The sequence below is a fragment of the Mytilus trossulus genome, chromosome 1 (genome assembly GCF_036588685.1).
Source record: "Mytilus trossulus isolate FHL-02 chromosome 1, PNRI_Mtr1.1.1.hap1, whole genome shotgun sequence".
Classification (NCBI taxonomy): domain Eukaryota; kingdom Metazoa; phylum Mollusca; class Bivalvia; order Mytilida; family Mytilidae; genus Mytilus; species Mytilus trossulus.
In genome coordinates, this window is record NC_086373.1 from 47,857,099 (window position 1) to 47,883,149 (window position 26,051).

The following is a 26,051-nucleotide window of genomic DNA, read 5'->3' on the forward strand; positions in this document are numbered from 1 at the left end:
GTAAAAGATAACTTTAATTTACGAAAAATGGTTAAAAATTGACTATAAAGGGCAATAACTCCTAAAGGGGTCAACTGACCATTTTGTTCATGTTGACTTATTCGTAGATCTTACTTTGCTGAACATTATTGCTGTTTACAGTTTATCTCTATCTATAATAATATTCAAGATAATAACCAAAAACAGTAAAATTTCCTCAAAATTACCAATTCAGGGGCAGCAACCCAACAACCGATTGACCGATTCATCTGAAAATTTCAGGGCAGATAGGTCTTGACCTGGTAAACATTTTTACCCCCATGTCAGACTTGCTCTAAATGCTTTGGTTTTTGAGTTATAAGCCAAAAACTGCATTTTACCCCTATGTTCTATTTTTAGCTATGGCGGCCATCTTGGTTGGTTGACCGGGTCACGCCACACATTTATTAAACTAGATACCCCAATGATGATTGTGGCCAAGTTTGGTTTGATTTGGCCAAGTAGTTTCAGAGGAGAAGATTTTTGTAAAAGCTAACGCCGGACGTCGCCGGACGCAAAGTGATGAGAAAAGCTCACTTGGCCCCGTGGGCCAGGTGAGCTAAAAATAAGCTAGAAATGACACAGAGGTGTGTGGCCCAATATGTATGTAACAATTATCACAACACCAGTAATGTTACATCCATGTTAAACGAATTATAATGGCCATAACTCACTGAGCTCCACCTCAAAACCAGACTTATCATGTTTTACAAGGTCATCCATGGACTCATTGCAATCCCATCACTAGTCCTCATACCATCAGATACTACAACAAGAAAATTACATACTCAAACATTTCAGAAAATATCCACCTCTAAAGACAGCTGCAAATGGTCTTTCTCTCCGCAAACAATCATCCAATGGAACATGTTATCAAAAGTTGTGGTAGCATGTCAAACCATTGAAACCTATAGAGATCAGTTGACACCAACTGTTCTCCACAACATCATTTAATTCTATAAATACCAATGTACATATTTTTTAATCACTTGTTGTTTTTTCTTTCAATGTAAGTATCACCAAGTATTCTACAAATGTAAAGATAAATTTTTGTTCATATTTTTGTTCATATTTTAATCATATACTCCATGCATGCAACAGTTCATAATCTTCAATATTAATGAAGCTGTAACTGTATACCAGAAGAAGAAGAAGAAGAAGAATGTCATTTGAAGGATGATTTAAAATGCAAAATAAACTAGAAAATAGATTGTTCTATAACATAACCTAAAAAAAAAAAATATTCATTGCCATATGTTTCTGCTATTATTTCTATGTATTTACATCAGTGATAAAATAAAAATGTGATTTATAATTCGTAATAGCATGGTATTTGTATAACAGTACATTGAATATAAACTTCTGATTTGAACAAATGATATAGCTAGATTTCTCTATAAGTACTTACCATATATTTTTAAAAAAAAGTATAAAGAAGGAGTGGGATAAGACTTAGTGAGGGTTTGGATGGGGTTAAATGATTAAAGAATAATGCCCTTAAAAAATGAAGATTAGAGAATAATGAGCCAAAAAATAGAAGATTAGAGAATAAAAAGGTTAATTTTTGGAAGATTATAGAAAAAAGGGGTTAATTTTTTAAAGATTAGAGAAAAATGGGGTGAAAATTAAATGTTTACAGAATAACAGACCCCCCCCCATCCATACCCTCCTTAGTGTCATACTTAACCCAAACATTTGATCATGTGTTTTAAAATTTAAGGGGAAAAAAGCTAGTTGGAAAATGACAAAAACCATATGTATTCAGTCTTTGTCTTATGAATCATCTTTTTTATGGAAATTGTTTATATCAACTTATACTTTGAAAATTGCAAAAACAAAACTGAAGTAAATAAAATTTGTACAAGAATAAATGAAATAAACTACCCTACACAGCAATAGAGTCCTCATTAAAAAATAAAGAAACAATGACTAAAAAAAACCAAACAACACTTGGCCTAGATAATTTGTCTCGACTCAGAACAGTAAACATATCAATGAATTGTGTTCGCCTAGTTTGATGTGTGCATAAAATATCAGTACCATTCCTATCAAGAGCACTGTCTTATTTGAACTCATCAGATTTTAAAAGAGTTGGATAGTTTCGGTGTAGACATTTGTAAATTGACATAAAATTAATCATTATACCATGTATGCCTTACACAACAATTTGATAAAGGCAGAATGTATTTGTTTATTACCCTTGTCAGTCAGCTTACTAAGAAGTTAGTCAGCAAGTTTATTATCCAATTGTTATCTGTGTAAAATCTTATAAAATACACACAAAATGTCATCTCATATGCAACAATCGTATCTTAATTTTGCAGAATAAACAATGTAATGCATCACTAGAGATCTCTCCTCATATGCTCCATTGTTTTCTTGCAGTCAGATCTTCTGTGATTGTTGTGTTTGGTCACATGTACATCACAGTACCTTTAGTTTTGATTCATTTATGTACTATCTTCTGAATTGAAGCATTGATTAAAGGCATTCTCAGTAAAATGAGTTAGGCTTCACTGTGTCCACTGTGAGCAGTAAGTAATGAGATCATTTTATGTCTACTTCCATGATATAACTATGCTTGGATCAGTCTCTATCTTTTCTTCTAGGTCCTGATGACTCAACCCTGTAATTAAATAAACAGATATTAACTAAATGTGGTTACTCAATGACTGATAAAACCTATTGTTTGAAAAATAACTGTAACTGATATATTAGTAGAGATAACAAAAACTATTTGTTAACTAAAACTTTTTTTTATTCTTTATTAATGGGTACCATCACTTTGGTATACAAATAAATTGTGATGAGTTTTAAATAGAAATATAGCCTATACATACATCAATCAAGCTTGCCCTTTTAAAGCAATTTTGTTTACCCAATGCATAGTAGAGTTTAAATGTGATTCCTGCCGTTAAATGAGGGGGGCAGGACATTTTTTCAGGACGTGGGGATTGGATGTTTTTAATTTCGGGATTGATCCTTTTTTCAAATTTCAGGAAGTCAGGATTTTAATTTCTTTAAATTCGGGGCCTCAGGATTTCATGTTTTAAAGCCCGGGATTTTGGGATCAGGACCCCTCTGACCCGACCCCCCTCTTAAATGAAACAAAAAAATAAATTTGTGAAATGTTCTGCAAATAATTGTATGTACAGTAACTTCTTTTCCTGTAAGTGCATAATATAGTCTGTTCCTCCTCAACCTATTCCCAATATTTGACATTGTTTTAAAAGGACAATATTAATACAGTTGAAAGAACATGAAACTCATTTGTTTTCATAGATATGTTGCATCAGGTTTTGACACGCTAGCTTAACTAATCAATCACAGGGGAATAACTATCTTTTATACTTATTTGAGGCATTTTTATTCCTTGAAAACTTATAGGCTTTTGTGTGAAAAGGCTATAAATAGTTATCCCAGATATACTTGATATTTTACTATTTCAGTCCAAAATATTCACTTAAACTGTGCTCAGAATAGGGTAAAACAAACAATGCATTTCACAAAGTCTTAACTTTAACATTGACTTGCCTGTTTTTGAACATATTTCGTCATAACTATGGCGACCATTAAACCATGGATACAACTGTTGTAGTTTTACAGAGGTCATAACATCTCCAGGAAATTTGATTGGATATTTTTGTAAACGTCGGAGCAATCCTTTCATCAAACCAAACTGGATCAATTTTCTACATACAAAAAAAGGCAAAGCAAAACTGTATGGAATATTACTCTTGTACATGTATAACTAATCATGAAGAAAATGCATGTCATGGCAGTAAAAATTTCTCAAGTCTTTAATTAGTCCAGCAATTCTCAAAAAGAAGCTTTTTGTCTGTAAATCTCTTACAACAGCAGCTATATCAGTTAAAACAATTGATATAAATATGTAAAACTGGATTGGTGGATGGATTTTGTTTTTCATTTCAAAATAAAATGTTTTTGTTCTTATCTCTTGAACATTTAGCAGTGTATAGTACTCACCTTTCATCAATTTTTAGAGCATGGGGATTGAATCTGGCACATATATCCTTTACTGTTACCCCTGGTCCTAAAGAACAATAGATCAGGAAAATGTCCCGGAAATTTGGTGGTTGTAAACTACCTAAAAATTAAGAATTCTAAATTTGAATTTCTTGAACTTAAAATAGATATAAAACATGTGGTACAGCTATGTAAAAAACTTCAAATTTAATGAACCATGAACAGAGGCTGGGGCTATATAATCTCCATTGAAATGGTACTTGCAAATGCCAATAAGTTTGCATACCAAATATCAATGACTTAACATTAGCAGTTCATCTTAAAACTAATAAAATCACAAACTAATACATGTAAACTAAGCAAAAGTTCCAACGTCGATATACCATGACTGAGGGGGCAGGCCAAATATTCTCCATGAAAATGTGATGTGCTAATACTTATACAACAGAATACCAATTAACATATGTATTGGCCTACCACTTATGGTTCCCCTTGAACTGACCTAATCAAACTAATACAATTTAACTAAGTAAAATTTTAAAAGTCAATAGACCATTACTAGGGGCGGCTCCAAATAATCTCCATGTAAATTAGATATGCCAATGCTTATATATACAACTGCATATCAAATATCCTTGACCCAACGCTAGTGGTTCCCCATAAACTGACCTAATCACAAACTAAAACATGTAAAATAAGAAAAAATTTTAAAGTCAGTATACCATGACTGAGTGGGCAGGACAAATAATCTGCATGGAAATGAGACATGTTAATGCTAATACAACTGCATACCATATATGATTGACCTACCAATTTGTGTGATCACCATATATTAGGCCTAATCACAAACTAAAACATTGTTGATGCCACCATTGCCGTTGAGACAGCATACATATGTCTGGCTTTTTTACTCCATCAATGTGATACAAAAAAATGAGAAACAAGAAATACTTTTGAACCACACCATATAGATCTTTCTGTAAATAATCATTACTTATTTTGAGATATTCTATGAATTATGAATGCATTTCTACATTTAAACAGATAGCAAATCAAAAGTAAAATCATCAGCCTCCATTTATATATAGAAGTAAATAATATTTGGCCATGTTTTACATTATCTAACGAATATCATGCTATTCATCCATTTGCTTAAACATATTTTAGCTTTGATGAAGTTCCTTTTTGTGAAACAGGGTTACCAAAATTGAATGGTAGTTAATTGCATCATCTATATATCTTTACAATATTCATTTTCATTAGTTTTCGAATCATTTTCTATAAATACAAAAAGTATTTGAACTTAAAAGATTTGTCTGTGCTATCTTATTATAACCCTTTGGTGGAGTAATAGGTAATCAGCTGTGTTTTAGAATTTGACATGAGGGTACCAAGATTGCACCAACGTTTATTTCTTTTCTGAACAAAAGTACCCATTCTGTGTTTATTTTGTAGATGTGTTTTTATTTACTACATAATTACACGAATTTAATTTTGAATCCATACTGAATCATAGAAAAATGGGTTTGAAACAACATACAACAATCTATGTTTCTGTAATGAGGAATATCCAAATTGCACCCATGCTCTTAAATTCACATCCTTAAATATTGAATAATAGATTTTTGGTTTTATTTTGTCAAATAATTTTAAAACAATTTGACATTTGTCCATGCTTACTATTCATTTTTTTAACAAATGGATGCTCGTAACATATTTTATTTGCTCATTTTTAAAAGTTGACTATTTATTGACATCGATTTTTCTTTCCCAGTGAATGATACATTTGTTGATATATTTTTGTGAGTGTTTTGTGTATATAGATATATTCACCTATGAGAAAAGACATGTATAATGCCAAATCATAAAAATACAGATATGGTTATGTCTCAAAGGAAACTTGTAAGTTTTCAACAACTTTTTTGGTCTGAAAAGGTGCAATTTGGGTACTCAGAGCAATTTAAGTACTAAGAGCAATTTTGGTACTTTGATGTTATGTTTTCTAGTGCACACCATTATTGTGATTCCTTTTTAGTACATTAATAATTATCCTTGTGGTTTAGAGAACTTTTTTAAGAGTAAATGGATGGAAGACTTACAATAGCCACCTTCTGACTAGGTGAACAGATAATCAACAGAAACTGGAGAATCATTTTTAAAACCTTAAAAAAATTTCAACCTTTCTTTGCTACAAATTTGATACATTCTTCTTGAAGCCTCTTGTTTGTGTAAAGTGTCTGTATGTCAGGACGTGAGGTGTAGACATTGCAATACTGCAAAAGATGATAAAAAAAACATTAAATTATGTTGGTAATAGGTCAAACCAATAACTATGATAAAATCATGAAATTCATTTAATAGCATTGTAACGCAATTTTATTTATCATGATCACTCATCTAGGCAAAACATCTTTTAATGATCAAGAAAATTTGTACTCTATTATATTTGTTAAAAAGTCCATTAATTGCATTGTCTTACATTTCTTTACATTTATAAAGCTTTGAAAAATCATTGAAAAAAGAAAGAATTACCTCCCTTATACTGTTAGAGGAGTATGAGAAATCAATAAATATTTACCTGGAAAATTGGAATAACCTTGATAACTTGGTAATGTCTATAAAGAAAACAGACATATTATTTATTTTATGATCAAATACAATGTGTTTTCACCTTAGTGTCTTTGATAATCTAATTGTTTCAATAAAAGTTCTAAAAATCAAATTTCGTAACAAAATATTTAATCATAAAGAGCACATTGAGTGTATTCTTAATTGAAATAGCTATTAAAGTTGGCACTTGTATCAATAATTGAAACTATAATTTACGACTGCATGCAGTCTCATGTGTATTTTATAAAAAAGTTTTAAATGAGGGTTATTCCAGATTGAAAAAAAAATATGAGTGGAGTGGAAAGCACTATGTATATCAGTTATACAAATTAGAATGATGGCTCGATTGGCCGTTCCAGAATCTAATGCATACTGGGTAATATTTTCAAAAGCGTACACCAAATCATTGTGATTGGTTAAGAGCATTCCAAACAATGGAATTTCCACCAATATAATAACCTTATTTTCATTTTAGTGTAGGACCCATAGTTCTTTCGCTTCTGAAAAGGCCAATAAGCTGTATCTAATGAGTGCAATATATTATGTTTCATGCAAAATGAAAAGTGTTTAATCAAGATGTGGGTTTTTCAGCAATTTGACCTTTTGTTACAGAAAACATGATAAATGCACAATATCCAATCACATAAAATGATATCTTGGTGTAAATAACAATACATGGGTAATGTGGTTCAGAACAGTTTTCACAATATACAATTATACATGTTAACACACTTTGGTTAGTTATAAAATTGTTTGACTGTTTCCCCATTAAATGTACTTGATAACAATGAGGGGGGAAGGACCTTTTTCGAGACGTCGGGATCAGGTGTCTTGAAGCTCAGGATTTCAGGATGGTCCTTTAAGGATCTGGGATTTCTTCTTTTTTAATTTTGGGATGTCTGGATTTAATTTTTTAAGCCATTGATTTCGGGATCAGGACCCATCAGACCTCCCTCCCCCTCAACATGTTTGAATCAAGTTTGAGCACTTACACAAGATTCTGCAGACAAGATTTCACCAGGTTAATCTCAACATCAGCCTCACCAGCTATCTTAGCCACATGCTTAAAACCATCAATATAAGAGAGAATCTGAAAAGTAGAAATATTTACTATGAGTATCTCATTTATAACCACTACCGGTAATTACAGTTAGAATTCAATGTTTTGGTATAGGAATGATTCATAACACCTTTCTTAAATTTTTTTATTGAAAAATAAAAAATTTATTCAGAAACTTGGATCTAACTTTTTCAGGCAAAGTTTATCATTTTGCCTAGTTTCTTTTGTTATCTATTGAACTCAGACTTATTTCAAACTGAGTTTTACTGTACATATTGCTGTGTGTTTGTTTATACTACATTGTATAAAGGTAAAGGGGGAGGGTTGAGATATCACAAAAAATGTTTAACCCAAACATATTTTTGTGCCTGTCCTGTTAGGAGACTCTGGCCTTTGTAAGTCTTGTATGTTTACTTAATTTTGGTATATTTATATTTTCAAAGATTAGTAGGACATCAATGTTTGCTGAACTGTGCACATTTTTGTTTAGGAGCCAGTTGAAGCATGCCTACAAGTGTGGAATATTCTCCCTGTGTTGAAGACCTATTGGTGACATAGGGCTATTTTCTGCTCTGTAATGTCGGGTTGTTGTTGTTGTTTCTATGACACATTCCCCACTTCCATTCTCAATTTTATCTTTTGCATTATTTAGAATATAATATGTGCATTATTTCCAATAATTTGGTTTCTTGTCAATTTGACGCTCATTAGGAATCATATTCTACTGATTTAATTCTTTCTAAAAATACCTGTTGTGTTGTTAAATCCCAGTGACCTAATTTTAAATTCTGTTTTTCTTTCAAAAATACAGGCACATCTTGGTCCTGAACAGGAGGTGGGTCGTAGATCTTAGGTGCAACCTTTAAATGCACAGTACAACTTTCCCCTGAAATAAAGAATACATACTAGTATCTCTAAATGACAAAGAACCAATAAATATAAGATCAATGGAAACAAAATAAATTTTATACAAGAATAAAACAGGAGAGTTCCCAAAATACATTTCTATTTTATCAGCAAAGTTCAGAGGGTGGTGTTGTATGTAGAGCACAAGTTAACAAGGAACAAATGAGACAGGTACACTGTAAGGGAAATATCAAATGTTCAGCTTATTAATGATTTCACCATGATAGAATTAATAGCATGTCTGCATTATAAAAAAAAAGGATTTATCATTTACTGTAAATCCAGAAACTAAATTGTGTGCATTTATTTTTATGATTTTTTTAAAACAGGACAAAACTGTGAAATTTGTAATTGTGATTGCAGGAAAATCTGCATACACTTATATGTACATGTATTATTATCACCAAGTCACATGAGTTGCAATAATAAAGACCTAGCTTGCAATAATTTCTGAATTTATAGAAGTTTGTTAAAATGTTGATGTTTTTAGTAGTGCTTGAATTATCTTTTTTGAAGTTAAGTCCTCATATTGACAACTTCATAGGATTGGCAAGCAGATAGAAGAAAGTAAAATCACAAAAATACTGAACTCAGGGGAAAATACAAAACAGAAACATCTTAATCAAATGGCAAAATCAAATGATAAAACACATCAAACGAATGGACAACAACTGTCATATTCTGACTTGGTATTGGCATTTTCAAATGTAGTTCTGGTTTTATAGCGCTAAACCTCTCACTTGTCTGACATCCATTATATTTACAACGAATAGATGTGTAAACAAAACAGACATAAAAGGGTAAAAAAAGGTAGGAGACTACCAGATATGAAAAGGTAAAACCCATGTTACATGACTCATTGCTGTGGAGCTGCTTACCAAACATAAAGAACAGGCAATTATATAACATAATACTTGAAAAATGTGCAACATAAAACATACCCATCCGTATACTACAGTAACCATATTTGTTAAGCTGGTGCATGAGAGTTCCCAGGAACTGAAGAATATTTTCCCTGTTGTGCTCCTGAGAGAGTGCCTCATTCTCTGACTAAAAAATAAACACTAAAAATATATGATAATCATTTCAATTCATAAAAAATAATGTTCATTCAAAGAAAAAGTAAAATATATCATGCTTGAGTTAAATTTACAGTCACAACAAACTCAATGATCAAACATAAATAAAAAAAAATTGAAGAAAAATAACCACATCTTTTTTTATTTTACATTAGCTTAGTAAAATCATTTCTTAATTAGGGAGCTACCATTTGATTTTTATGGGGGGGGGGGCTAGGATTGAATTTGAAAAAAATAGGCAGGACAGGAGTTTTGAGTAAAAAAAGGCAGGATGAGATGCTTGCAAAAAAAAAAAGTCAGGATGACAATTTATGTAAAAAGTCAGGATAAACTAAAAAAAAAAGCAAGACCGGATAGACATTAAAAATCAAATGTTAGCTCCCTTAACTTACTATTTAGAAAAAATGTTGGAGAAAAATTATGATTTAACATACATGAGTAAGGTTTAGTTAAGTTAAAAGGTCAGTATAAATGTATTTGACTGAAAAAAAATACTTGTACTGAACAGTTATAATATATCATTGGAATTGCATTTATATCTCTTGATGAATAAATAACATAAGTAGCCACAATTGATAAATACATACCCTAGTGTTACTTAAAAAAAAAGATGGAAACATATTTACACATTTTTGTCTATATGGGATATGATTACTTTGGTGTGGTCTTTAAAAAAATAATTTCAACTCTTAACACTTGACTTTCAACAAACATTACATCTTTATTTTAAATGTACAGTAAAAATTATGTCAGATTTTTCAAACAAAAATCTCTATTATTCAAATTGACAACAAATAATAAATATTTAAATGCCTATATAGAAATACAATTATCAATATTATAGATACCACAACAAAAGGTTTATTAGAATGCATATAATCAACTTGATATGAGATTTTTAACCTGTATCAATAATTGCTATAAATAGACATGGTTAATTAACTTCCTGGTTGATTGAAATCTTGTGAAATGAAGAAATGTTATAAACAAACATTTTTGTAAAGAAAAAAGGTATGTCATACAGGTATTTTTAAGCTCGGGATTTCAGGATTTAACCTTTCGGGATCTGAGAAATCTCTTTTTGAATTTTGGGATGTCTACATTTAACTTTTTTTAATTCGGGACCTCATGATTTCATATTTTAGATCAGGACCCCTCAGACCCCCCTCTTCACATAAAGGCAAGTAATTCTACCAAAAATGCATTCTTTCTGTCAAATGGTCTCAAAAGTGTTGCATTCACAAGGTGATACTATTACAATACTCAAAAAAAAAGTCAAAGTCTTATAACTCCTTCAGAATGGTTGAATCAAAATGTTGATACACTATGGTCAACAACACACGAAGGCAAAAAATCATGTATAGTGTGAGCACTTTCTCTATACATGCTATAATGGATTCAGAAAATTTAGGTTTACAAGGTGTCATTGTTCAAATACTAAAATGAAATTGTCAAAGTCCCAAAACTCCCATAAAATTAAATCCACCTGACAATATGATATGATCAGGAGAATGTTACAAAAAAAAAACCAAATAGTCCTTCCATGTATGAAAGTTTTCTGTCAAATACTCTTTCATGGGCCTCTGTGGCAAAGTGGTTTAAGTAATTAACCCCTGTACCACAAGCAAGTCAAAATTAAGGTTGTAAGTTTAAACTTAGCATGTGGTAGCTACATTCAGCACCATTCTTAATTGACTAAAATTACCAATTAGAATGTATTACTGGCTTCTACAAAAACCAAATAGTGCATTAAGCAGCATGGAACACCAAATACTCAATCAATCAACTCATTGAGTTGTAGAGGTTCCTACCTACATCTACAAAGTTAATATACAATTCAAATATCTCATATTCAGTCTAAATCCACTGATATAAAAATACAAGCAAAAGGGATTTTTCTACATTAGTCTACATTCTATGAATATCAAAATTAATTGATTTTTTTTCTTTCTTAGAATCAAATAAAAAAAATATTAAATTTTTGTTTTTATTTTGTAGTATTTTTTTTTAATCAAGATGGCATTTTTTTAATCCATATGACAAGCAGATACCTAAACCATGTGAGTTGTGTGAAACTGACACAAACATTAAATGGAAATGTGTAGAATGCAATACACTTATGTGCAGCGACAAATGTAAGAAAATTCATTTAAAAGTTCAAACTTCGATCTCTGACATGACATTGTTGATGTGAAAAGTTCAGAGACTAACCAAAAAATGGAACACACTATTATTACTGATAACATTAACTGTCAGATTCATAAGAGGAAGTTGAATTGTAGGTTTTGTCGAACATGTGACCACTTATTGTGTCCAGAATGTATAACCACTTCCCATAAAAAACATGACCAAGATTCTATTGAAACAGTGTGCAATGAAAGAAGAGAGAAACTGAAAGAAATAAAATCCACATTTTCTGAAAAATTCATACTTTTTGAAATAGAAAACAGTAAAGCTAATGATTTTAAAGTAAAATATGAGCAATTTTCTGATGAGTCTGTTAAAAAAATCAATCAACAAGAAAAGTTGATCATAGATGAAGTCAGAAAATATGCTAAAGCACTTAGAGAACAACTTAAAAGTGAAAAGCAAAGAATAGAAAAATCTATCACAGAAAGAGAAAAGCATATGGAAGAAGTCAAGGAAAGTTTGCTTAATAGGCAAAGCAACATAATAGAAGTATTAGAATCAAATCAAGGAGCGCAAGTGTTCAATGTTTGTTCAGAAATCTGCGGAAAAGAAATTCCAGATATATCTTTCAAGACATTTCCAGAGGAAACTAAAGATTTCATTCCTACAAATGAAAGCATAAAGATCGTTATCAACTTCTTTGGATCACTACAGAAAACCAAACTACCAAAGGGATTGCCACAAGTGAACTTAGATGTTATCAAGAGTTATACTACAGATTTTGAGATGGTAGATAGAGTGGTAATACAGGATGACAAGACAGCTTGGATTTGTAATGAGCAAATACCTACTCTTCATAAAATAAACATTGATGACAAAATCACAACTGTTCAAAATATGTCAGTTAAGGTTTATGACATGTCACTGACACACAATAATAATATTCTCATGTCTTTGGATAACAGTTCTGATGTCAATCTGTTAACACCAAAAACAGAAGAAATCAAACCTTTCCTATCTGTGTCACCACTGATACCACTCGGCATACATGTCACTAAACATAATGAGATTATACTAGGTGTTAAGGAGAGGAGTGACAAACTCACAGACACAAGTTGTAGGAAAATTATAATCTTTGGGATGGATGGGAAACAAAAACAATCATATGAGTATGATAAATTTAAACAGAGATTATTTACCGTCCCTTTTAGAATAACATCTAAGATAAACAATGACATACTGGTTATAGATAGAACATCTAATACTGATGGGAGGGTGGTGGTTCTTAACAGGGAAGGAGAGGTCAAGTGGACCTATCAGGGACATCCTCATGTCAGTGTAGGGGATCAACAATTTGACCCTTTTGATATAGTGACAACATTAGTAGGACATGCTATAGTGACTGATTTTATCAACCATACCTTACATGTCTTGTCAGGGGAGGGAGATATACTGACATTTAAAGTTATGAAGGAGCAGGGGATTACATATCCAACGTCATTGGATATTGGTACAAAGGGACAGTTATGGGTGGGATGTCATTCTGGGGATAATGAAAGAACAGAAGCCAAGCTACAAGAAGTGAAGATGTCTTTTTAATTCAATACAATTTTTTTTAAATATTAAGTGATGAGAAAAGCAAAATTGGTCCTTGGGCCAGGTTAGCTATAAGTTCTCCTACCTCTATCTGCTTCAAATATGAAGCTAATTTCTTGACCACCGGTTCATACTTGGTGGTTTCTGTTTTGCTGTCCATGACGAAGAATAGGTTAAAAATGTATGCATTTCTGGCATATTTGGGGTTTTCTATAATGACAGGGCAGCCAATTACTTTTTTCCCAAGTGTATTCCTGAAAAGAAAAAAATAGCTGCATTTTCATAAATGTAATTTGGTACAAGTTGGCTATTTGTTATAATATATTAATTCATGTCATGTTGAAAATTGAGGTACGGTAATACTGCTTTTATCTTGAACTATTATACTAACAGTATAATAATGTTAGTATAATAGTCCCAGTTTTTATATAGAAAATTTGAACAAGTCTTGTAATTACTATGTATGCAAGATAAGTAGATATATACTTGTTGTTAGCTCATTCCACAAATTTCCAGGGAAAAAAAATAAAACAGTTCATATATTTTTTTGTTAGAACTCCTTCTTTTTTCTATTATTGACATTTAAAGTATACTTTTATGTTGATTGGGTAAAATGTATGGTGTACTGCTCAATAACTTAGGTCTAGTTATTTTGTAAATAACTTCTTATTCAATTGAATATTACTGTAAGTCATTTTTGAATCATACTGAAATAGCAGTCTTGAATTCTCAAATAGCCTGTGGCTGACTATGACAATAAGAAACAATATGACTTTTTGTTCTTTCAACAGATCTATTGATTGATTGAGTGTTGCTTGCTTAACATCCAGTGGTAGTTATTTCATGCATGTTTAGGATATGAACTAATTAAAAACAATTATGTTTTATCAGATTAAATTTTAAGAGTTGTCAAAATTTTCAACCAACTGCTGTAGAAAAACCACAATCAAATCATCAAAGTGCAAAATGGTAAAATAATGTATGCTTATAATCCTTTAACATTTTTAATTCCTTTTCATGGCTATGATGAAAGAGACCAGTGCCCTCAAGATTTTGAAGACTTATGCATTTTTGTATTGTATTAAACATGTTATATAGTTCATTTAAAAGACGAGAGCTATAATTTTTGAATTGGTAATAAAATTTATAAAATCTAACTTTTTGAATTATATCTTCTAAATGTTTTTTTTTCTTTACATGTTTCCTTTTTTAAGGGACTTGCTAAAGCTAGCTCACAGGTGCAGGATTTTCTCACTGTATTGAATAACAATTGATTGCCTTCAATGGCTGTTTTCTGTTCATTGGTTGGGTTGAGACACATTCCTTATTTCCATTCTCAATTTTGTTCAATGCTGTTATCAAATTAAAATCTAAAATTCTCCATGAATGATTTTAAACTTTTAGCTAAAGAATATTTTTCATCAAGTAATAAAGGGAGATAAGACGGAGTCCAATCAATATGAGGTACATGTATATATGTAGGACTCTAATGTGCGATGGTACTCTAAAGTGCTATGGTCACGCTAAAGTGCGATGGTCTACGCTAAAGTACAATGGTGTCTCACGCTAAAGTGTGATGATTGTTTGTTCGCTAAAGTACGATGGTGTATTACGCTACAGTGCGATGGACTTACAAAGTTTAAAAGACCAACCACGTAATTTCTACTTTTAGTTGAGTGTAAAAAAAATCTATATTTCCTATAAATAATTTTTTTAAATTCTGGCGTAAAAAATATTTGAATAATTGGTGTCGCTTGCCATCCACACAGTCTATCACTGATGTGAACACCTCCACTTACAGTCGTCATTGTAAATTACAAATACACAAAAAAAAATCTTTGTCTGCATACGTAAAATTTATTTGTCTCCGAGCTTTCTCCATTTTCGTATCGAGTACAAAAATATTACAGTTATGTCTTATAATTTAATTCTAAATTCCATTTCAAACCGGAGTAAATCATGAAAAAACGTTGATGACATCACAGTCGCATGACAAAATTATGTCTATGGGCTCATAAACAAAACGACTTCAGCCAATCAGAAGACATGTTACATCCAAAATTAAATTATTCCTAAATATACAATTAAAATTAGTTTGGACATGTTTTTGGCATTTCAAAAATTACTTCCTCTCATCTTTCAAATGACTCATTACAATGACAATTGACATGTATAGAGTCTTGTCAAACACTTTCATAAATGCCATTTATTAAAGTGAAATTCAAATCTAAACAGGATTGCAAGTATGCTTTATTTTATCAATTTGCACTTTGATGAATTGATTGTGTTTCATTTCAGCAGCTCATTAAATTTTTGACCAGCAGTTGAACTGTTTGATTTGATGAAATAAATAACAATTTGTTTGGAGTTTGAATGAACTGCAAAAGGTGAAAAGAAACAAATTATGTTCAAGTCACAGTAATAATGTTTTACCTTAAATCTAATTTGAATTGTATTCTATTTTATCTTACCTCCGTTAGATTTATGGGGATTGGATTGGTCAACGGAATAAATGTGGTGACAACATATTATATTTGATTTAGGGTGTCCAAAAAATATTGGGTTAGTTACCATATAGGGTTAGTAGGAGTTACTTCCCTTTAAAAAAAATAAATATGAAATGTTTTAACACAGGAAGAAATTGAAAATGAACTATTGAAATAAATTCATAAAACAAATTTAAAGCTTGTACAAGCTGTTTTTGTTGGCATTTGTTTTTTTTGTATAAACATGATAAACAAATGAAAGAAAGTTCTAAATACTACATGTGAGTATTAAAGACTTAATCATTTCGATATGCAGCTATTCTAAATATCCTATATGAAGATAGTTGGTAAGATGAATTTGTTACACAGTGTGCCTAGGTGACCTATGATATACATGTAGATGGGTCAGTTAATTCCATAATGGGATTTGTGCTACACTATCACACCATGAAACTAATAATATCATTCTAAGGCCTTTTATAGCTAATATATAGTATCTGCTCAGTATAGATTTTGCACATTGTTGAAGGTCAATGGTTGCTTTTTTCTGCATCCTTTAGTCTTTGGTAGAAAGCTGTCTCATTGGAAATACTACCACATTTCCTAATTGTAATATGGATGATATACATATCTGTGAAAAGCCATTGTCAGAAAGGCTTTCCAAATACAAGAATTTGACTCATATATCTTAATGTGATATATTTATATGTTATACAATTGCCAGGGCAGTGAACACTGTAGGTTTTCAGCAGTGAGAATCAGGTGTAAAATGGATTATTTAAAAACTCAACTTATTTTTTGTGAACATTTATCCAATTATTAATATATTTTGACATTTAGAAAAGACTTGTCAAACTGAACCTGTTTTCTTACAATGTAATTAGCCTCTCTTTCAGATCAGGTTTTGTAATTATGTAAGGATGAATTGCATCCAAGTCTTCTTTAGAAAATACATCTTCTGGGATCTAAAATAAAAATAGATGTTATTTATTTTATTATTACCTCCAGAACTTTCAATTTAGTTTCATACCTAAATATATATCAATATTTAAATCCTAAATGCTGTTTATTTGTATCAGGAACATATATTGACGGGACTTGACACTATCTAATTGTAACTGATTTCATTGTTGGGTCATAGTTAATAAAGACTCAATACTGAAATGGACATGTGTTAACAAGAGTGCACACACTGAAATTTCCCACCTTCTTTACTAATCATTGATACTATGTTGATAGTCCTAAATATAAAGCTTTATTACAATACTAGTCACATAATCTAAACATTAACCAAGAAAACTAAACATTGACTAATGACCCATAAAAATGAGGTCAAGGTCAGATGAACCATGCCAGGCAGACATGTTCAGTTAACAATTCTTCTATACAACAAATATAGTTGACCTATTTTCATAGTTTAAGAAAAACAGATCCAAAACACAAAAAATTAACACTGACCAATGAACCCTGAAAATGAGGTTAAGGTCAAATAAAACACCTGATCTATTGCAAGGTAGTCACATACCAAATATAGTCATCATATACACTGAAACTTAAAATAAGAGAGAATTTAACACTACAAAAAATCTTAACTTTTTTTTTAAGAAGTCACTGAATCATGAAAATGAGGTCAAGGACATTGGTCTAGTGACTGATAGAAACTTCATAACTAAAGTCTCAGGCTCAACAAAAATGTGCTGGCTATTATCCCAATAATTTCTGATAATATTATTATAAATAACACATACATGTAGCCGAGAGGGGGATAGAGCAGATTGGTACCCTGAGAAAACATTGTCAACCGCAGCGCTTCGGTTCTAAAATAAAAAGAAGGAATTGTACACTAGCTTGATACTGTCTGTGCCTTACACTGTTAAATGGAATTTGGATTATCACATGTTTTGTTTAAGGTCTTGAACTGAAAATATCTTTCTGACATTGCTCTGGTTGTACCAAATATAAGATGAAATAGATTGAATGGGATGGGTTTTTTTACAGACAGACTTTGGTCCCTAGTACATGGAATTACGAGGATCATGTTCTAGTCTTAACAAAGTTGGTGGGAACCAGAGGGTATATTTATTTTATCTTGACTTGGAAGTAAACAGACATCCCTAATGTTCTTATAGTCTGTGAATCTATTTGTTTTATTCATTTAGATAGCAATAAGGCAAAAAAAATTCCTTCTATTGGTTAATTTATTGTTGGTATTTATCACTGCTAACACATTGTTTTATCTGAAATGGGGAGGTTCCAACATCAATTGTTATAAAACTTATTACATTGAATTATAGGTTTAAATTTCACATGGAGATACTGCCTCATCTATGTATTTTTTTTTAAATATAATTGTTCAATAAATATGATACTGTTTTATAAATCTAGGTTATTTTCTATATGAGCAAATACATTGCCTGGGAAAATGGTCATCTCTGGTCATTTCTAGGCTTCTTATACGTAACCTGTCATTTATTAAATTTATGGTTTCTTTGTCTAAATGTCAGTATATGCTGTCCAAGGTCCTGGAGTGCAAGCACAGGCCGACCCTCTCAACCAGTTATGTAAACAGCTGCACTAGAGGGATATAATTTCATGAGACAAAATATGAACGGAAAATCATTTTACACACTTAAAGTAAAAGTCTGTAACGTTGCAATATAAATTGTGACATGCCCATTTTTGGTTCAAAGATGATTAAAACGGTTTCAAGAAGCTCTATTGATAGTCGACCTTATTATTTACAGAATTTTATTGATAGAACTTCCGATTCCTGTGATTTTGCCATGCATATGACATGATGGTCTGTCGTCAACATATGTCGGGACTAGAAAAAGACCTGACTGTTCTCGAGTTTTACTAAAATTCTGCAGATAGATGTAATAAATAAAAATAATCAATGGATTTCCATCAAATATAAAAAAAAATTGTTGAATAAAAATTTTAATATCAAGGTTCATCATAACCTTTTGGCTAAAATGGCCGTATTTACACCCCAAATTTTACTCTGAGTACAGACTAACCTATACACCTGCAACAGTTTTAAGGGATGGCAGGAACTAGATATATAAATTTTAAATGCATTTTATGTTTCAGAAAATTGTTAACTTTTCTAGATTTTGCTATCCATTTTTTTTCGTTCCTGCAGAAGGTGCAAAAATTAACTAAGTAGTGAAAACGATTGAGAAGCTGTGACCCCTCATATAATCAATGTTGTGAGTAGTATTGATTTAAATGGACAATAGATGGACAATAGACACATGTAAACAATAGGTGATTTAACAGGTTTAAACTGTGTAACTGAGTGGACCGTATCAAATGAAACTCGGGTGTTTGTTTATTTTGCTATCTTCTGCAGACTGGAAAAAAATGCACATCAAAATGCAGGTAAGTTTTTCATTTTCTGAAACGTAGACTTCATATAACTTTTATATATCTAGTTCCTGCCATGCCTTAAAACTTTCCTAAATGTACCAGTTTGTCTCTACTCATAGTAATTTTTGAGGTGTAAACACGGGGAGCGTCTTTTTACCACAGAACACCACAGAATACCACAGAACACCACAGAATACCACAGAACACTAAAAATATACCACAGAACACATTAAATAGTAACAATTCAGACATTGCAGTTGTTATTATGTTTCAGAATATTTTAAAAGTTTGAGATTACTTTTAAGAAATGATTGATAGACATTAGCTCATGATTGAAATATTGAAATTTTTCTATTACTCAAAGTGCCTAATCACTCAAATCGACTATTACTCAAAATTCCAATGTTTGTAATAAATATTGAATCTTGATATAGAGTCCAAGTTTGGTTCAAACACAGGATCGTTTAAGAAAGTAATTAAAATTTTTAAAACTTTAACCAGAGTGAATGTAATGGTTCCCCGCAGAAAAACTAAGTCCATTTAAAAGTAAAATATGGAAAAAATGGATTTATTTATTTACAAAATTTACTTCTGGATACTATCTTATGATCATAAACAGCTTCTGTCCAAGTTTGGTACAAACCCAGGATAGTTTAAGAAAGTTATTAAGTTATTAAAATTCTAAAAACTTTAACCACAAAGTGAATGTAATGTTTCCCCGCAGAAAAAACTAAGTCCATTTATAGTAAAATATGGAAAAAATGGAATTTTATTTTTACAAAATTTACTTCTGGATACTATCTTATGATCATAAACAAGCTTCTGTCAAAGTTTGGTAGAAATCCAGTATAGTTGAAGAAAGTTATTAAAATTTCAAAAACTTTAACCACAGAGTGAATATTTGTTGACGCCGCCGACGCCGCCGGAATGAAGGATCGCTTAGTCTCGCTTTTTCGACTAAAGTCGAAGGCTCGACAAAAATTGAGTAATATATCAGCTTGATGGATTTTACAAAGGTCCTTTTAAGGACCATCGATATTTTTAAATAATAAGAAAAATGAATTAACAAAACTTGACACGCGTCGGACGTTGATAAATATGTTAAAGGTGATAACACATAAATTTTAAAATGTTGGGAGGTGTCGTTGCAGATTGCAAACATTAGCATTAGTGATATTCATATATGTAAATAATGTACATAATGGTGGAAGGATGATCCAGAAAAATTCATGGATACATTATGGTGATGGGACCCACAGACACAGCACCAATGTAAATAATGAGCACCGCCACCCAAAGCACCTGTTCAACACACAGAAACTGTGTGGTTCTCCTTTGAAGGGGGTAAAGATACAGAGGTAAGGTAAGGATAATCCATGATTAATTGCAAATAACAATTAATAATGTGCTATATGGGCAGGAATTCTGCACACCACTTTCATCTTCTTGTCTTCATGTATGTAACATTGACATACAATCTTTTACTTTCTGTCAATGTTACACGCATGAACAGAACTGATAACATTTACTAACTCCTTTGCTCTATAAAGAGATTATTGGATAATTAAACTTGTTTCACCACCATCAAACTTCATCTTTATTTCTAAATATAGATATTCTTTTTAGAAGTGTATTTTCTTCATTGACAACAAAATTGGTGTCGGTCTTGAAAGTTTACATGCAATTTTTAATAAAAGATTTGTTGCATTAATAACTGAAATAATATATTACGGTCACAATTAATACAATAAAACAAAAACAAAATTGCGCTCTTTAGCCATATGCGGTTTGCGATCGGTGATGAAATTTAGATTTCCCGTCTATTAAATATTAGTTTATGGATTTTTTAAGTTATTTTAATGTTATGTTGCATATTTTATTTGTTTTGTTGTTTGTTTTTATGTTCTGTGGTATATTTTGAGTGTTCTGTGGTATATTATATGTGTTCTGTGGTATATTTTTAGTGTTCTGTTTAGGGAGGAGGCGCATGCGTCAAGTCTAGATCAGCTGTTCTGAGCTCCGAGAAAAAATTCTCGAATTCGTTGTTTAATAGATATTTTTTCACAATTTGAACTGAACAGATCATTTAGAAGTATTTCATCTATTGATTTCATAGCTCAGTCTTACAAAAAAACACATTTTGACTATTTGTAAAATATCAAAGTGTCCTCAAAATTTACCGCCGAAATTGTCACATGATTTGTTGTTTATAATTGTGTTTTTCATTGACTTCCGGTGTAAACAAAAACAGTCCACAGACTGACCCATCATCATTTTTTGACACCTTGCACTGAAATATCATAGTTGTACACTAACATTGCTCATCATTCCATCATCCGAGCCCTAGGTCAGCAATAGGGACAGAAGATAACTATTCATCGGCCCATAACAATACAGAGCCCAAGTCCTGAGCACCGGTCCAGGTCCATCACATACCGGTAAGTCACTTGTATTACACCATGAACATGTTGACAATTGTTTATTACTTTGTTATCATAGCTACTATATTTATAGAAGAGAAACACCCAAATGTAGTTGCAAATGAGAAAATACCAAAAGTTAACGAGTATTCAATTTTGACCAACGGCATTAACAGTGACACTGCTATGACGCATATGAATACAGTCACCTGTGTAGTTGTTGAGAACCTTCATAATCAGTTTCATTGTAGTTCATCATTCATGTTTGAAATAACATCTAATCTTAAATACCTCCATAACATGCATGTTTGTCTTAGTATTCAGAACACCATATACAAGATGGCAAAGCAAGATCCTAGATGGACAAAATTAAAACCATCTAAAATGCTCTTATTTTTTCTTTTACTCATGATCATGAAGTCTAATGATATCCAGACAAATCCTGGCCCTAGTAATGACAGCACAAAATATTTGTGTGGTACTTGTGATCAGTCAGTAAACTGGGACCACAAAGGCATTGTATGTGAGACATGTGATCAGTGGTTTCATATAAATTGCCAAGGTATCCACTCAAAAAGTTACGAAGATCTAAATGACAGCATGATAAGCTGGCACTGCATTATCTGTGACAAACCTAACTACAGTACGGTACTTTTTGACTTACATAGTATTGATTCACCAAATCCATTTGCAAGTCTTTATATTGGAGACATCAATCAATCAAATCCTCCATCAAGTCCAGATTATCAGAATCAAAACATCAAGCCTCTTCATGCATCTACACCCATACGTAAAAAAACTCGGGTGTCATCCTTTAATAAGCCTTTGAGAGTACTCAATATTAACTTTCAGTCAATTAAAAACAAGCAACACCTAGTAAATAACATCATTGACAGCACAAAGCCTGACATAATATTTGGCACAGAAACTTGGCTAAACCCCAAAATAAAAGATGTAGAAATATTCCCTGACAATTATAAATTGTACAGAAATGACAGAAAGAAAACAGAAACAGACAAAGAAGGGGGTGGTGTTCTTATAGCTATAAAGAAAGAACTTATTAGCTCTGAGGTATATGAACTTGCACCCCCAGACAAAACAGAAATGGTCTGGGCAAAAGTAGACATTGTTGGCTCGAAAACACTGTACCTAAGCTCTTTCTATAATCCAAGAACATCTGATGAAACTAGCCTCAAAAATTTTGACTTGATGATAAGAAAAGCCACACAAATAAAAAATTCTACGCTTATTATAGGGGGAGACTTTAATCTCCCAGGTTGGGATTGGAATAACAGATCATTAAAACCAAACACTACTTACCCACACCTTCATTACTTCTTTGGCAACTCACTTGACGACACATGTCTCACACAAATTGTTGATGTCCCTACACGTAAAGACAATATTCTTGATCTGATAATTACAAACTTACCAAACCAAGTACAGCGTGTTGAAGTTATCCCTGGCCTATCCGATCATGATATTGTGTTCGCAGAATTTGCAATAGCTTCATCAAAACTTAAACAAAAGCCAAGAATAATTCCATTATACAAAAAAGCAAACTGGAGCACAATTAAACAAGAAATTAACACCTTATATAAACATCTCTGTGAAAATCAGCAACATCTTTGTGTAAATGAAATGTGGAACTGTTTTAAAACAACAATAACAAAAGCAGTGAAAGATCACATCCCACATAAAACAGCAAAAACAAAGGACGGTCACCCATGGGTCACAATAGAAACAAAAAGACTCATTAGAAAAAGAGATAGACTTTATAAAAAATCAAAAAAATCTGGGAATGCATCACTTGCTAAAAAATACAAAGAGGTTAAACACCAGGTGCAGAAAAGTATACGAAAATCATACTGGGAATACATTGAAAGCATCATATTACCACCACAAGATGAAACAAATTTTGGCACTATGAAAAAATTTTGGACCTATATTAAACATAAAAAAACTGATTATAGTGGTATTACTGAAATCAAACAAGATGGCAAACTTCTAACTGATCCACTACAAAAAGCTGGGGCACTTAACGCACAATTCCAGTCTGTATTTACACCAGCATCTAATATTTCTCATACAGAATTTGTCAAACAGTGTAACATGCCACAGAATACTTCTTTTCCACCCATATCAAAATTAATAATAAAAACAGAAGGTATACAAAAACTCTTACATAACTTAAATCCAAACAAAGCAGCAGGACCAGATGAAATTAAACCAAGATTTTTAAAAGAACTTTCACATGAAATTGCACCCATACTCACTATTATCTTTGAGAAGTCAATCAAAACAGGCGTTGTTCCAGATGACTGGAAAACTGCCCATGTCTCTCCTGTATACAAAAAAGGCCAAAAATATAACCCTGAAAACTACCGTCCTATATCACTCACATGTATTTGTTGCAAACTTTTAGAACACATCGTAGTAAAACACATCATGAAACATGCAGATAATCACAACATTTTATATCCCCTACAGCATGGATTTCGCAGAAATCGATCCTGCGAAACACAACTATTAGAATTTATAGACGATGTCTCACTAAACATGGAAAATGGTAAACAAACAGATATTTTGGTCATGGATTTTTCTAAAGCATTCGATAAAGTTTCACATTCTTTTTTAACTAATAAGCTTCATCATTACGGGATACAGGGGGAATTAAATTACTGGATACAAAATTTTCTTAGCAATCGCAAACAGGCAGTAGTTCTAGAGGGGGAAAAATCTGAGTATGTTGCAGTTGAGTCAGGGGTTCCACAGGGGTCAGTTCTTGGACCAAGTCTTTTCTTGTTCTATATTAATGACATTCCATCTGGTCTAACATCTACAGTACGTTTATTTGCAGACGACACAATAGTTTATTTGGCAATAAAATCAAACTCCGATGCATTAACACTACAAAAAGATCTTGACAAACTGGCATCGTGGGAAACTACCTGGAAAATGGCATTCCACCCAGATAAGTGTAATGTAATTTCAGTCACCAGAAATAAAAAACCAATCACATTTAACTACACATTACACAATCATTCTTTAGAACATGTAACAACAGCAAAATATCTGGGGGTCACCATCAGTTCAAACCTTAAATGGGATGTGCATATTAACAACATATGCAAGAAAGCTAATAGCACACTAGGCTTTCTAAAGAGGAACCTGAACATAAGTTCAACATCCATTAAAGAGCAAGCATATAAGTCCCTAGTAAGACCATCACTAGAGTATGCTTGCTCTGTTTGGGATCCATACTTACAACAAGACATAGATAGCATTGAAAAAGTTCAAAGGAGGGCTGCGCGTTTTGTTACCAACAAATACAGAAACACCTCAAGCGTTGGTAACATGTTACAACATCTTGAATGGCGCAGTCTCTCTGACAGAAGAAAAGACTCCAGATTGGTAATGCTCTACAAAATTGAACACGAAAAGGTTGCAATCCCTAAACAAAATAAATTAATTCCACAAAAAAGACAAACAAGACATACAAATTCGAACAGCTTCCAAATTCCATCCTGCAAAACACAGTACAGAAAAGAGTCATATTTTCCAAGAACTATCACCGACTGGAACAAACTACCGGACAACATTGTAAATTGCACTTCAGTCGACTCTTTCAAATCTTCAATTTCAAAGCATCAATATTAACTCAATTACAACATCTTACTTTATTATACAAAACATTTAAAATTTTAAATTTTTCCTATTTTTTAAAAATTGTACATTTTTCCAATCTATGTCTTGTTGTAAGTTTCCTCCTGTGACATAATCTTCAATTTGTTGAAGGCGGTCACTATATGGTAGAATAGAATAGAATAGAATTCTGTGGTGTTCTGTGGTAAAAAGACGCTCCGGTAAACACGGCCATATTTTTCAATTCCTTATGATGAACCTTAAATTGAAACTGTTTATTTTGGGTTAAAAGTCAGACCGGCCTAAGCCTTCTGCCAGTTCTGGCTTCTCTTTTCACAGTGCAAAGAAATTAACAGTATGTCCATTTACTTGATATTTGATCTTAGGACCGGCAGTTGGATGGAATTCTGCAAGACACATTCCCTTTATCATTGTTTCAAATTTTGTCTGTAAATGTAAATAAACTAAAAAAAAGTTGTCTGCAAGAAGGGAGGTAATCGAAAAATATCAGCTGACCAATGAGGTTTTACCAAAATATGCTCACCAATAACCGGGAACGAAACCAGATAAACCACTAATAATCTTAGGTGACTCGGGCGGACTCCTCCACCTAACATGTAGCAAGAAAACAAGTCCGATGACCCCCTGTTTTTCTTTTTCTTATCTGAAGGCATGTTATAAGAGAATTTTCTCACATTTTATTTTATATAAAAAAAATATGGTGTAAACATACGAAGTCTGA

The 26,051-nt window shown here is 31.9% G+C and overlaps 2 protein-coding genes across 2 annotated transcripts; one reads left to right on the forward strand and one right to left on the reverse strand.

Annotated features, from left to right (window-relative positions):
- Window positions 1-1,020: 1,020 nt before the first annotated feature.
- LOC134726001 (GATOR1 complex protein NPRL2-like) lies at window positions 1,021-25,826 on the reverse strand. Its single transcript, XM_063590355.1, has 11 exons — window positions 25,679-25,826; window positions 16,746-16,837; window positions 13,472-13,640; window positions 9,523-9,631; window positions 8,425-8,561; window positions 7,608-7,705; window positions 6,584-6,620; window positions 6,185-6,278; window positions 4,006-4,126; window positions 3,553-3,710; window positions 1,021-2,644 (listed from the first exon to the last, which is right to left on the reverse strand). Exons 1-11 carry the CDS (start codon window positions 25,739-25,741, stop codon window positions 2,577-2,579), a joined length of 1,146 nt encoding a protein of 381 aa, XP_063446425.1. The 5' UTR covers window positions 25,742-25,826; the 3' UTR covers window positions 1,021-2,576.
- On the forward strand, window positions 10,598-13,478 carry LOC134725992 (tripartite motif-containing protein 2-like). Its single transcript, XM_063590344.1, has 2 exons — window positions 10,598-10,671; window positions 11,659-13,478. The coding sequence occupies exon 2, from the start codon at window positions 11,878-11,880 to the stop codon at window positions 13,387-13,389; it is 1,512 nt and encodes a 503-aa protein (XP_063446414.1). The 5' UTR covers window positions 10,598-10,671; window positions 11,659-11,877; the 3' UTR covers window positions 13,390-13,478.
- Window positions 25,827-26,051: the final 225 nt, after the last annotated feature.